The 14,950-nt window shown below is 37.0% G+C and overlaps 1 protein-coding gene across 1 annotated transcript; it reads right to left on the minus strand.

The window, feature by feature from the left end:
* Window positions 1-1,804: 1,804 nt before the first annotated feature.
* galk2 (galactokinase 2) lies at window positions 1,805-14,785 on the minus strand. The gene is made up of 10 exons (XM_056452675.1): window positions 14,582-14,785; window positions 14,367-14,455; window positions 14,157-14,280; window positions 11,134-11,224; window positions 10,853-10,999; window positions 9,718-9,816; window positions 8,544-8,696; window positions 7,316-7,526; window positions 4,869-5,070; window positions 1,805-2,166 (listed from the first exon to the last, which is right to left on the minus strand). The coding sequence occupies exons 1-10, from the start codon at window positions 14,629-14,631 to the stop codon at window positions 1,959-1,961; spliced, it is 1,374 nt and encodes a 457-aa protein (XP_056308650.1). The 5' UTR covers window positions 14,632-14,785; the 3' UTR covers window positions 1,805-1,958.
* Between the last annotated feature and the right edge of the window lie 165 nt (window positions 14,786-14,950).

The raw sequence follows: 14,950 nt of genomic DNA on the forward strand, positions 1-14,950 counted from the left end.
AGCACTTTTTGAAGTAAAGTCAATTTTTGACATTGAAGGTGATGGGTTTACTCACCTTTTGTAGCTTTTTACATGTTAAATCATTTAGCAGATGGTCCAAAGCAACTAATGGTTAAAGAGGCATTCAGAGATTCAACATGAAGAGGCAATACACACAAGACATGCTAATTATACCAAGGAACTGTTAGTGCTCAGAGAAAGAAGTGCTGGAGTAAGGAGTGTTTTTTGTTTTTTTTTTATAGAGAAGAGTGTTACTACGGGTGGCTTGTCAAGCCCACTCACCTGTGTGAAGCACACTTCTTATGGAGTGATTGTAAAAACAAATAACTAATCGCTTTAAAGGTTATTGCACACTGAATCCCAAATTTTCATCTGTAATTTTTCGCACATTAAACAGTAAATTCGACCTCACGTTGTCTCGATCATATTGACACTCTGCCTCCAAAACTTACGTCCGTCATACATTTTTTAAAATCCTTTTCCGCTTTTTGCATCTAAAAAAAAGCGCTTTGAGAGGCGTTTTGGCAGTTCACAGCCACCGATCATGCGTAAAGCTAAATACAGAATGCAGTGATTTCGATACAACACACTTCATGGTCAGCTTTCGTTCCATTGCTTCGACACGTCAATGCGGCCACCATCTATTAAATGTCTGTAGGTACTGCCAGTCTTTGTTTTGTTTACTTACATGACTGTGTAAAGTATTACAAGCAATGAATTAAAATTCCACTGATTTCCTGAAGGCGACGCAGTGGCGAAGTAGGTAGTGCTGTTGCCTCACAGCAAGAAGGTCGCTGCTTCGAGCCTCAGCTGGATCAGTTGGCGTTTCTGTGTGGAGTTTGCATGTTCTCTTCACATGGGTTTCCTCTGGGTGCTCTGGTTTCCCACACAGTCCAAAGACATGCTAAACACATTCATGGTAAGCTAAATTGTCCGTAGTGTATGAATGTTTCCCAGAGATGGGTTGCAGCTGTAAGGGTATCCGCTGCGTAAAACATGTGCTGGATAAGTTGGCGGTTCATTCCGCTGTGGCGACCCTGGATTATAAAGCGACTAAGCCGAAAAGAAAATGAATGAATGATTTCCTGAAATAAACTTTGCATTTAGGAATAATCATAGCGCAGCTCTTTGATAACGAGCTGAACTCTCCTTCCTCTCTGTGCAGTATTGATGAACTCAATAGGTCGCATATTCCTCTTGCTTTTATACTTTGAAGGAGAGAGAGGAAAACAAAGTATCACTGCTTGAATTGACTCTGAAATGTTTTGTGTGCTTTCATAATAGATTAATTAACACACATCACACTCGGTGTGTAAGGTTTGTTTACGTGTCGATGTTTAACCATATAACTATGAAAAAAAAAACGCATACGAAAAGTCAAGCAAAGTCAAGCAAAGTCAGACCTTAATGTCCTAATTAAATAATTAAAAATCAAGGCATGATTATATTTTATTTACGTAAAATAAGCGTAATCTAGAGGCCTTTACCTTTCATGTAAGCCACTTCTGATACCAAATGATCAACTAGAAGTCAAGTTATTATTTGCTGCTCCTAAAACTTAAATAGGAGACAAGACTTTTGTCAGGTAGTGTATTGTAATAGTGCTGTTATTCATAGGTAACAGAACTAATAACCTGCTAATTGATCAATTTAAACTTAAACGATGAGGCTTGTAAACAGCAAGATGTTTTACTGAAGGAATATCGACCTTGAATTCTGTTGGAAAAGTGCAGTAAAAGCAGAAGTGTTTTGAGGAATTATTGGCATAACGTTAACATTAGCTTTGAAAACCTCAAACTGAGTATTAAATGATTAGAGATTTATTCATTTTATTGAGTAAAAATGCCCATTCAGACTTTATACAGTCTGTTTTTCTTTCATCAGATCAGCCATTATATGAATCTTCTTCAGCTTCACAGGCCGAGGGGTTGATTGTGTTGCTAAAACGAGAGAGTTTTTCAATCCATTATGTAAATTGCGGCCCCTCCACCTGGCCTAGTCACAAATAAACTCTGCTTTTCCAGAGCGCTTCGACGGGCGTCAGGCACGTAATAACGTTCCCGCACGGTCTTGAGAAACGAATCCATCCTTTCTCCAGGAACCATGGAAACGGTGCAGCCTCCCCATCCTGCTCCGGTTAGCCTGGAGCCCACGGCGCCCGCCTGCCTGTGAACCAGAAGGAAGAGTTTACACTGACGCTCATACACTCAAACACACAAGGGTCACATTCAATATAGTACTAATCAAATTTGCACTTGCACTTTCAGGCTTGCACTCTCGGACTTGCACTCTCAGACACCCACGCTTCCTCTGCAAGTGAAGTCATTTACAATCAACACCTGCACTCTCCTGTCACATCACTTGCAATCGACACAAATAAACCGGAAGTAAGTTTCCAGTTCGTTTAAAATAATTCTAAGTTGAAATAATTCTATTGAAAGTATTCTTCCACAGTTATGAATAAAAAACAACAGGCTAATGCACATTTGAATTTTAGTTTTTATTTTAGACATTTCAAGGAGTTGTTGTATTGCAACTAATGAAAAAACACATTATGGACTTACAGCAATGATTCTTAAACGACTATTCTTTATTCAGCAGGTCCCATGAAGATTGCAAACAAGAATGCAGATGTGGCAGGAGAGTGCAGTGCTCGGTTGCATGAAAGTCCTTAACCAAAAAAATCCCCCAGTTTGAAAGTTAAGGGTACCCTTAGAAAAAGTTGGGTTGCAAAAACAAACAAAAAAAAAGGTCAACTTAAGGAATTTAAGCCTGCCATTAAGTATTTCCTCTTAGTCCTTAGTAACAATTTCCTCTTAAAACATTTAAGGGACCTAATCAGCTCTTTCAAATAACACTCAAAATGCAAGCATTCTCACCCAAATAGAATTTCTTTCAGACAAAAGACTCACAGGACTGTAGATAAATCATATAATAAATAAACTAATATATATATATATATATATATATATATATGTAGGAGTGCATCCATATGAAATCGCAGTTTCAGTGCAGCTTCAAAAGTCTCTACATGATCCCAGCCCAGTTTTATAGGTCCTTCAAACATAATGTCGAGATCTACTCGATAAAGGAACGTCTCGACTTGTATAACGGAAAGAAACCAGCACCGATGATGTGAACTGCAGAGCTGTTTAAAGGCAAAGAGCATAAAATAGTGTTGTATTGTCGTCTTTCAGGTTGTATCTCGCCTCTTAGTCATTCTAAGCTTTTGTTTAAGGCAAGCATTCGTGGTTCGTTACGATCTGTTTACGTAACTATAGCAACTGCAGCGCCCGTCGCCTCATGTTGCCAGAAACTACATTAAAACACTTAGTAAAAAGGCACGTAGGTAAGGGTGAGAGATAAGAAGTTTGTTGCAATGCTCTTAATAAAATCCCTTCCCTCATGGATTTTCCTCCTCAGAGACACTCTTAAATTAAATTACTGAAGGACTTTGATGCAAGCGGGCACAGGTGTCGAGAGTTACCTGAGCGGTTACCTACGCGGTTACCTGAGAGTGCAAGTCCGAGAGCGCAAGCTTGAAAGTGCAAGTGCAAATCTGCAGCAAGTCTCTATTGACAAATTACCGGTGTGTAAACATTCAGGATGCGCACAGTGAGGTTGCAGAAAAAAGCATAGCATTTACAGCGAGGGAATGACATCCGATGCGGTACAGAGTTTGTTGTTGTCTTAGAAGTAAGTTATATTGATTACATATTATAAATATTATTTACATAATGCTTTCAGTGTATTATAACAGCTCGTCACCCAGTGATATGCACAGTTATTCTGCAAAATTAACGTTAAAGTGAGCAGCGTTCCTCTGACAGGTCCATTTGTGATAGCACGCTCCCAATGGATATTGGATAGGACGAAATGACCAAGCATCCAGCCTGAAATATACAACTCTCATTAACTTCAAGTGAGTTTACAAGAGACAAGTTAAAGACCTACAAGTCTCTGGATGCCAACAATGTTGTTCTGTGTGGTCATAATGTCATAATGTTCCATGATTTCCAGATTCAAAACTTTGTAGTGCTAAAAACTGAGGTTGTGCCTAGCCAAAGACAAGGAAAGAGTTATATAAGGCCTGGGTAATCATCAACAAGCAAAACAACTGCATTTTGACAGCGAACTGCACCTGTATGGCAGGGTTATGGTATGTGAACTTTTACATTTCATTCTTAGCATTCAGTGTCTGCAGTTTAATTCACCATATGTAACTGTTTTTGAGGAAATCGATGCTGCAATCAAGGAGGATTCAGCATAGCCTGAACTTACCTGATATAAACTGAGCAGCATTTTTAATTAGGTCCTCACTCCATTCAGCTCCCTTTTAGCCAAAGACGTCTGCGGTTGGCATTAAAAGCAGTGCGGTTTACGGTAAAAGTTAAGTTTTCTATTTTTGGACTTTAGAATTTGGCATTCTACCGCACAACACGACATGTTTGCTATCGCAACCGGTCTTTTTTTTGCAACCGGGAATCCGTGCGGTGTCATTTGTGACATAGGTTGATAATTCCTCTATTGGGCCACCCTGAATAGATGCTCATTTAAATTGCTACTTTTTTCTACAATAAATCTATTCAATTACTCTCAACTGAGTGTCCGCGTTTGTTTGTCGCCTGACTTGTCGTGTAATCAAGATTAAACTGAATTCACCAAAAATTAAATAAATTTTCTCACCCTCGGGTCATCCAAGATGAGCAAAAAAGTTGGCTACATTTTGGATGTCCTGAGGGCGAGTGAATAAACCTATATCCACCTGGATATATCCACCTGAGTGTAAATACATGGTGAGAAATGTTTGTTTTTGGGTGAACTCCCCCTTGAACTCTTCTAAACAGTGTGTTGTGCGTCTCACTCACAGACATATGTCCACCAGCTGGTCCAGCTCCAGGCAGCTGCACTCGTACAGGTCTCTACAGCTGGCGTGGCTCTGCTTCATCAGATCTCCCAGCTGAGCGATGGAGCTGGGAGGAGAGGAATCGCACACGGCCTTAAATTGCAGCACACGCGCAGCCTCGCCGTACACGTGTCTGGCACGCTGGTACAGCTTAAAATGAGTCGCTGAGGGGAAAATGCAAATCAATGGATCATTAGCTTCCTGAAGTACCAGCTGAGACTTTAAGTTAAAGAGGCCATATGATGCTCTGGATTGGTGTTATTTTAATTTATTACACGGCTGTCTGGAATACTTGATTCTGATTGGTCATTCAGGACATTCCAAGGTAAGCTATTCCAAGATAACAGCGTATAATTAACGCAGGCTCATGATTTAGCTTGTTTAACTGAGAATCATCTTCAGTGACAGTGAATACATTCACATCCATACACTTACATCCACATTCCTTTGTATCTGCTTGTTCGTCACAATTTGGCGGTGTCTTGTGAATGAATGATAAGTGGGTTAGTATAAGTTATATTCAAATGGTTTTGTTTCAGTCTGCTTTGTGTTTTTGACTGTTTGGCGCCATCTTGTGACTGAATAATGCTCAGGTTAGTGTATGCTCCATCAGCCCTTTTCAGTTTTTTTTGTTTCAGTCAGCTTTGCGCTTAATTAAAGTATTAATAAAGTATTTCGGCTCAGAACAATGTTTTGTGTCAAAATTCTGTGATTTGTGGTAAGAAGCTGTGTAATAAGCTGCATAAAGTACATCCAGGCAGTTGTTATCGCAGAATCAAGCTCTTCAGTCCTATACAATTGTGCTGCACTTCTGGCTGCCATTTAGGGCCCTATCATACACCCGGCGCAATGTGGTGCAAGGCGCAACGCAACTGTTGTTTGCTAGTTTTAGCTTGGCGCAAGAGTCGTTTTGACGTTTTGTGCCACGCTGTTTAAATAGCAAATGCATTTGCGCTCATATGTGCACCCATAGGCGTTCTGATCTAAAAAAGGAGGCGTGTTGAGGTGCATTGCTGGCGCGTTGCTATGTTGAGAAACTTTAATAGTCTGTTCTATAGACCAGATCAAACCAGTCTAAAGTCCAGCGCAGAGCGTGTTAGTTATGCGCCTCGCTTACACATTGCTTAATACAAACAGGATGTACAGCAATACACAAATATCTTTACATATAAAAAGAATTAAAATATTAAGGATATATATATATATATATATATATATATATATATATATATATATATATATATATATATATATATGATATAATAAGGATATATAGGATATACATATAAAGGATTAAAATATTACAAAACATAATATTTTCTAGCCTACATAAATATAAAAACCACACTTTCATGTCTTTTTCATCTCGGGGGGCTAATGTTATTATTATTAGCAGTATTATTTATTATATGCATATTTATATATATATATATATATTTATATATATATATATATATATATATATATATATATATATATATATATATATATATATATATATATATATATATATATATATATATATATATATATATATATATATATATATATATATGCATATTTTGTTTCATTAAAAACAAGCTTAGATTTGCCCACCTGTCAGGTTTTAGACCATTTGGGGCATAGCATGTGTATTTGGATATAACTCAGGTTTTTAACACACTTTGTTATTATTGTTCATTTATTCGTTTGCTGGAAATTAAAACTGAATTTAGAAATAGTTTTGAAACAAATCTTTGCGCTTAACAAACAAAATTAGTTATTTATAGGCTAATGGATGTCTGTGCGTCCAAGAAGTAAAGGGTTCAGTTTTTACACTTACGAAGTCTGTCATGTAAATAGCAAATGCGCTATGGCGCGACGCAACTGACTCTTAAAGGGAATGGGAGATGAGACTCTGATTGGTTTATTCTCAAAACACACCTATAACTTATTAAGAAAATAAGCTCAACCCTTTTAGACCATGCGCCACGGCGCAAAATGGATTTTTCCGTCCTTATATTAGCAAAAGTGGATTCTGACACACCCTTAATGTGTTTGCGCCCTGCGCTTTGCACTTTGTGCATGGATCGTCAAAATAGAGCCCTTAGGCTTTATTCAGCGATACCAACCTCCTGGATGTACTTTATACCTAACTTAATGCATCTGAAAGTTACCTATTTGTTGTTTGTTCGACAATATTGTTTGCTTGTCTAAAAAAATGCTTTTAGATGTAAGATTTTTGTGATATTTGAACTAGAAACAAGACAAAAAAAGCTTTTTTTTTTGCAGCATGGGCTTTAGGAAAGAAGCAACTTTGTAAACACTGAACTTTCACACAGACTGGGAATAAAGATGCAGCAATCATACGGCCCCTTTAGGAAAATGATTGTGAATTTGTATTTCTTGTGGCTTTGACAGGTCTCTCACCGTGCTGTGTGTTGGCACTGAGTATGTCTTCCCCCAGCTGTTGATCAGTGATGCCCAGACTCCTGCAGATCTCCTCTCTGCTGTAGGGCTCGGGGTGCAGCAGTTCCTCCAGCAGCTCCAGCATCTTCTCCAGACTCACCCGCAGCTCCTTCTGCAGATCCCCCAGCTTCAGCAGACGTCTCCAGTCCAGCCCGCGTGCCTTCGCCAGCATCTGCACACAGCAGGATTCACTACAAAATCACCAGAGCTCTCGTTTATAAAACTTTGTATAGTAACCTTCTTAAAGTCCCCATGAAATCAAAACTAACCATATAGATTTGGTTAGCTCACATTGCTAGTTTTGTGGTGAACAATTCATCTGGGAATGTCATATAGAAAAAAATAATAGTTTGCCCTTGTAATCTTTAATTGAAATCTGAAAATGCACTTCCTGTTTTGTTTTCAGCTAAATTGTCAGATTACGTCTGTCTGAGGTATTGGGCGTGGCTAACATACTTAACCACGCCCCTCCAACTGTCAGTTTTGACAGCAAACAGAAATGGTGAGGAGGAGGAGTCTGTTAGGTTGTAATAACTCTACCCAAACCCTTTTCAAAATTAAGCAAAATTAAGCAAATGCATAAAACTGATTAAATGTGGCTGTAAAGACATTTATATTTGTTATAACAGATTTTCCATTATAAACATTTTGATTTAAAAAATGTGTAATGGTTTCTTTACAAATATTTGACAGTTTTTCAGTATTAATGATAATAATTATTGGGTCACACTTTACAACAAGGTTGTATTGGCTAATGTTAGTTAATGCATTTACTAACGTGAACAAACATTTAACAATAAATTTATTACAGAATTTGTTCATCTTTCATCAAGGACAATAGAGTTGTTCATTGTTATTTCATGTTAACTGCATTCACTAATGTTGACAAGCATCAATTTGGATTTTAATGTTGAACTATGATTAATAAATGCTGTACAAATGCTTATTGTAGTTTGTGACCAATAATTGTTTCTATGTTTATAGTATTTGAATAATTTCTGAAAACCCACTTGATACTGCAGTAATGCAGTATCAAAAAAAATTTCAAATAGAAAATGGTTTTAAAATACTTTGCAACTATTCAATTAAATTCAAATTCAAAACTGAATAAATTAATGAAATTTGATTTGTAAAAGACTCTTTTAAACATTAATAAATGTTTTGGATGTCTGTGTACTGGAGCTCAGACCTTTGTGGCGATGCGACACTCCACCACCCTCATGTTGAAGTGAGACGACGCTGCCTTGTTCATCTCCACACAGCAGTTGGCAATTACAAACACTGCGCCGTCAGGCAGCTTCACGTCTGTGGCTCGCAGTGGGTTAAACTCGATTAGCTTTGCCTTGAGGAGAAAAAAATTAACAAAAAAATTAAATAATAATAATAAAAATATTTTTTTTAATAACTCATTAATAACTCATCTCTAATAAGTGATTTATTTGATCTTTGCTATGATGACAGTAAATAATATTTGACTAGATGTTTTTCAAGACACTTCTATACAGCTTAAAGTGACATTTAAAGGCTTAACTAGGTTAATTAGGTTAACTAGGCAGGTTAGGGTAATTAGGCAAGTTATTGTATAACGATGGTTTGTTCTGTAGACTATCGAAAAAAATGGCTAATAATTTTGACCCTAAAATGGTTTTTCAAAAATGAAAAACTGCTTTTATTCTAGCCGAAATAAAACACAAGACTTTCTCCAGAAGAGAAATTATTATCAGACATACTGTGAAAATGTCCTTGCTCTGTTAAACATCATTTGGGAAATATTTTTAAAAAAGAAAAACAAATTCAAAGGAGGGCTAATAATTCTGACTTCAGCTGTATAAATAACATTTTATTTTTGATTAATAATTTTTTTAATTTTCTTAATTTCCTCTGTAAAAACGTTTTACTCTAACGAAACGAGACTATTGAACTTGACTTCATCCAGCGTTCAGATTTTTATGTTAGAAATACAGTGCTCAGCATATATAAGTTTACCCCTCACAAATCTCTCATAATAATAATAATTCTGACTTCAACTGAATATATATCAAATGCACATTTATCAGAGATTTTCTCAAACCAGACAAAACCAAAACGATGAGGTAGAGAAAGGTTTGCAAACCAAAGTACTGCTAATACTGGTGTGCAGGATTTTTAAAGATATTGTTATTATTTTTTTTTTTGCATATTTTTATTAATTTGAAAAAACAAAAATACATTATAAATTAAAATGAAATTTCATTTTAAGAAACTTGCTGTCTTTGACACTGATATAATGACGTATTTTTTGTACTTTTAATACACAAATATATAAATACACAAAATTTATATGATAATTCATACACAATAATTCATCTTCATATGTGGCTTACCGTTCCCTCTTCTGCTAAAAAAGAAATGGACTGATCCATCCCTCCGCCCTCAGTGCCAATATAACGCTCACATTTGGCACACATTTCTGCAAGTGTGACCTGAAATAAAGATCAAGCGCATCGAGAATCAGTATGATATTTTAATGTTTTTAAAAGAAGTCTATTCTGATCAGTTTCCGATCAAAATACAGTAAAACCTACAATAAAATTCTGAGAGGTTTTTTTCTTGTTTTTCCAAATCGTTTTCTTCTTTACTGTAGTTTAAAATTGTATTTTCTCCCGAGACTTTGAGTAATACTTCACTTTTTCAGGCCATGTGATAATTCAGAAATCATTCTAATATGATGATGTGCTCTTTTCTTAGGATGAATTATTAATTTATTATCTCATATATAATTAGGTAATTTGTAATATTTTACTTTAATTATTTGATTTAATATTTTTAAATAGCAGGATTTAAAATAAAATCTTTCTTTTATATAAATGTCTATACTTTAACTTTCGAAAAATAAAATGTGACATTGATGTTTAAAAGTAAATGCACTTTTCTCACAGTTTCTGATAATACTGATGATAATAATAATAATAATAATAATAATAATAATAATAATAATATCATTCATTCATTTTCACATTCATTTTCTTTTCGGCTTAGTCCCTTTATTAATCAGGGGTCACCACAGTGGAATGAACCAAAACCGGGGACAAAACCGAAAACCACGTCAATCCAGTCCAAAATTACACCAGTTACCGACCCCTCCCACACTTTATTCGGAAATTTGACCTCTACTGTGAGGTGACAGTGCTAAACACATAGCCACCGTGTCGCCCTTTGACCCTAACATCAAATTCACAATTGCACAAAGCAATTGAGCAAAAAAGTAAATGTAAATGTGATAACAACACCTATTACACACTTACTCATACTCACTGACACACACACACACACTCACACACACACACACACTATGGCCAATTTAGCTTATTCAGTTCACCTATACTGGCTGTTATTTGGAATGTGGAAGAAAAGAACATGCAAACTCCACACAGATATGCCGGGTCTAGAACCAGCGACTTTCTTACTATTGTTTTTCATGCATGTCAGAGAAAAATCTAACATTGGAGTCAGTGCTACCTTAGAAAGAGATTTGTGATTGGCCTCCATAGTGAGCAGACCGGCGCAGCACACCAGCGCACTGGAGCTGGACAGGCCTGAACTTGCCGGGATCGTCCCGTCCACCACACAACACATCCCTGCCAATGAAGACAAGCTCAGATGCTCCTGCAGACACAAGCTCAGGGATCAGATCACTGTGATTATTATAATGGAGATGTTATATTATAATAATGCAGAACACTGTGATTATTATAAAGGGGACACAGGTGAATATGTGCTTATGACGAACAGCTCATCACCTGGAGTCCTTTCACTCCACATAGGAAGTAATAATGCCACTGAGGATTCTCTCTGTCAATGGAGATGCCATCAGCAGACACAGCGAAATCTCTGTATAATTAAATAAATTAAATATGTAAATAAACTGCCAAAATACATTTGAGCAAGTAAAGTTTTTCATATAAAAATAAATGAATAAATTCGATCAACTAACAGTAACATTTTTATATTAATTTTTTATAAGAATAAATGATAAATTAATAAATAAATTAATGAATAAATAAATAAATGTTAAATAATTAATTAAACTGTCAAATACATTTGAGCATAGAACGAGCTTTTAAGATAAATTAAGAGAGTAAACATGAATAAATTTGACTGAAATAAATAAATTCAGTCAACTAACTGCAACCAGACATACAGTGAAAGTATTGATTGCGCTTCACTTTTTCCACATTGCTTTATACAGCCTTATTGCAAAATAGATTAAATTCATTTATTTCCTTAAAATTCTTCACACAATACCCCATAATGACAATGTGAAAAAAAGAGTTTTTGAAATTGTTGCAAATTTATTAAAAATAAAAAAGCTGAAAAATCACATGTACATCAGTATTCACAGCCTTTGCTTAATCCTTTGCTGATGCATTATTTGGCAGCAATTACAGCCTCAAGTCTTTTTGAATATGATGCCACAAGCTTGGCACACCGGTCTTTGGGAATTTCTGCCCATTCCTCTTTGCAGTACCTCTCAAGCTCTATCAGGTTGGATGGGAAGCAACGGTGTACAGCCATTTTCAGATCTCTCCAGAGATGTTCAATGGGACTTAAGTCTGGGCAAATTCCAGGCGGGGAGTGGCTTCCATCTGGCCACTCTACCATACAGGCCTGATTGGTGGATTGCTGCACAGATGGTTGTCCTTCTGTAAGGTTCTCCTCTCTCCACAGAAAAATGCTGGAGCTCAGACAGAGTGATCATTAGGTTATTGATCACCTCCCTGACTAAGGCCCTTCTCCCCCGGACACTCAGCTTAGATGGCTGGCCAGCTCTAGGATGTGTCCTGGTGGTTCCAAACATCTTCCACTTACAGATGATGGAGGCCGCTGTGCTCATTGGAACTTTTAGAGCAGCAGAAATTTTTCTGTAACCTTCCCCAGCCTTGTGCCTTGAGACAATCCTGTCTCTGAGGTCTACAGACAATTCCTTTGTCTTCATGCTTGGTTTGTGCTTTGGCATGCACTGTCAACCCTGGGACCTTATATAGACAGGTGTTTGCCTTTCAAATCATGTCCAATCTATTGAATTGACCACAGGTGAACTCCAATGAAACACCTCAAGAATGATCAGTGGAAACTGAATGTACCTGAGCTCAATTTAGAGCTTCACGCCAAAGGCTGTGAATACTGATGTACATGTGATCTTTCAGCTTTTTTATTTTTAATAAATTTGCAACAATTTCAAAATGAGTGAATGAATTAATGAATGTATGAGTGAATGACTGAGTGAATGAATGAATGAATGAATGAAGTGAGTGGGTGATTGAACTGAGTGAGTGAGTGTGAGTGAATGAATGGAGTAAGTGAGTGAGTGAGTGAGTGAGTGAGTGGGTGAGTGAGTGAGTGAGTGAGTGAATGAATGAATTGGGTGAGTGTGAGTGAATAAATGGAGTGAGTGAACAAATGAATTGAGTGTGTGAGTGAATGAATGAATTAAATAATTAAGTGAGTGAGTGATTGATTGATTGAATGAGTGAGTGAATGAATGGAGTGAGGAAGTGAGTGAATGAATGAATTAAATAATTGAGTGAGGGAGTGAATGAATTGAGTGAGTGAGGAAGTGAGTGAGTAAATGAATTAAATAATTGAGTGAGTGGATGAATTGAGTGAGTGAGTGAGTGGGTGAATGAATGGAGTGAGTGGGTGAATTAATTAATTAATTGAGTGGGTGAGCGAGTGAGTGAGTGAGTGAGTGAGTAAATGAATGGAGTGAGTGAATTAATTAATTGAGTGAGTGAGTGAGTGAGTGAGTGAGTGAGTGAATGAATGAATAAACGAATGAATGAATGAAGTGAGTGGGTGATTGAATTGAGTGAGTGAGTGAGTGAATGAATGGAGTGAGGAAGTGAGTGAATGAATGAATTAAATAATTGAGTGAGGGAGTGAATGAATTGAGTGAGTGAGGAAGTGAGTGAGTAAATGAATTAAATAATTGAGTGAGTGGATGAATTGAGTGAGTGAGTGAGTGGGTGAATGAATGGAGTGAGTGGGTGAATTAATTAATTAATTGAGTGGGTGAGCGAGTGAGTGAGTGAGTGAGTGAGTGAGTAAATGAATGGAGTGAGTGAATTAATTAATTGAGTGAGTGAGTGAGTGAGTGAGTGAGTGAATGAATGAATAAACGAATGAATGAATGAAGTGAGTGGGTGATTGAATTGAGTGAGTGAGTGAGTGAATGAATGGAGTGAGTGAGTGAGTGAATGAATGAATGAATGAATTGGGTGAGTGTGAGTGAATGAATGGAGTAAGTGAACAAATGAATTGAGTGTGTGAGTGAATCAATGAATTAAATAATTAAGTGAGTGAGTGATTGAATAATTGAGTGAATGAATGAAGTGAGGAAGTGAGTGAATGAATGAATTAAATAATTGAGTGAGTGGATGAATTGAGTGAGTGAGTGAGTGAGTGAGTGAGTGAGTGAGTGAGTGAGTGAATGAATTGAGTGAGTGAGTGAGTGAGTGAGTGAGTGAGTGAGTGAGTGAATGAATTAATTAACTGAGTGAGTGAGTGAATGAATGGAGTGAGTGAGTGAGTGGATTAATTAATTGAGTGAGTGAGTAAATGAATGAATGAAGTGAGGGAGTGAGTGAATAAATGAAGTGAGTGAGTGAAATAATGGAGTGAGTGAATTAATTAAATAATTGAGTGAGTGAGTGAGTGAGTGAGTGAGTGAGTGAGTGAGTGAGTGAATTAATTAATTAGTGAATGAATGTTGCCTATATTAAACTCATTCCTGTAATTAATCCTGCAGAACAGAATTACTCACTTGTATTTGGGGTCAGTGTTCGTCAGCTTGATGGTTTTAGTGTCAGAGACAGAAACTGCAGCGAGAATATTCTGCTCTATCGCCATCGGCAGGACAGCATAACCACAGTAATCAATATGCTCACCTAGAAAAACACACGATTTATGAGAGCATATAAAGAGCATCTGCTACAGTATGTTTACATTACACCATGTTTTCTCAGCTACTCACCAATCAAATTCACCCTCCCCGGAGCACAAGCGTAGAAAAGCGGCATTTGACCATATTTGTCATGAAAAGCGGCTTTCAATTTCTGCAACCTGACGAAATTGTGTTATAAAAAAGTTTAAATAAAAATCAAGAAGTAAATCGACGTAAAAAAAATGTACTGTTCATACAAAGAATCGAAGTTCTCCGAAGAGCCGCGCGAAGTTTTCCGAACTTACCTTTCATTTCCACTCAACAGCGCCTTGATTTTCGGTGGATTTGTGGCCATTATTATGCTTTTGATAATTGTTTTTCTGTTAATACACTGTGCACGGGCGGACTGACACTGTGGAAATGCTGTCAGGTGACTGTCACACCCGGAATCGCGCGTCTAACAACACGGAAGAAACTGACACGAATTTCTCCAAATCCATTCACCGCGTTCGGAAGCACTCGGGACAGAGATTCGGAAGTAATCGGTTATGCACGGTCAAGTCTAGATGAGATACAGTTGCGGATACTCACGTCAGTGTAGCATAATTTTTATGGCACTGTACAATAATAATTAATATTTTTACAATACTGTGAGGGTTGAGTTTCGGGTTGGG

This window comes from Danio aesculapii, unplaced genomic scaffold (assembly GCF_903798145.1).
Source record: "Danio aesculapii unplaced genomic scaffold, fDanAes4.1, whole genome shotgun sequence".
Classification (NCBI taxonomy): domain Eukaryota; kingdom Metazoa; phylum Chordata; class Actinopteri; order Cypriniformes; family Danionidae; genus Danio; species Danio aesculapii.

What these genes read in the sequence shown, in the direction of transcription:
- galk2 (XM_056452675.1), bottom strand. Translation starts at nt 14,631, where the DNA reads ATGGCCACAAATCCACCGAAAATCAAGGCGCTGTTGAGTGGAAATGAA. An exon ending in GGGGAGGGTGAATTTGATTG is followed by an intron (nt 14,281 to 14,366) that starts GTGAGTAGCTGA and finishes GTGTTTTTCTAG; the next exon opens with GTGAGCATATTGATTACTGT. An exon ending in TTTTAGCAGAAGAGGGAACG is followed by an intron (nt 8,697 to 9,717) that starts GTAAGCCACATA and finishes TTTCTCCTCAAG; the next exon opens with GCAAAGCTAATCGAGTTTAA.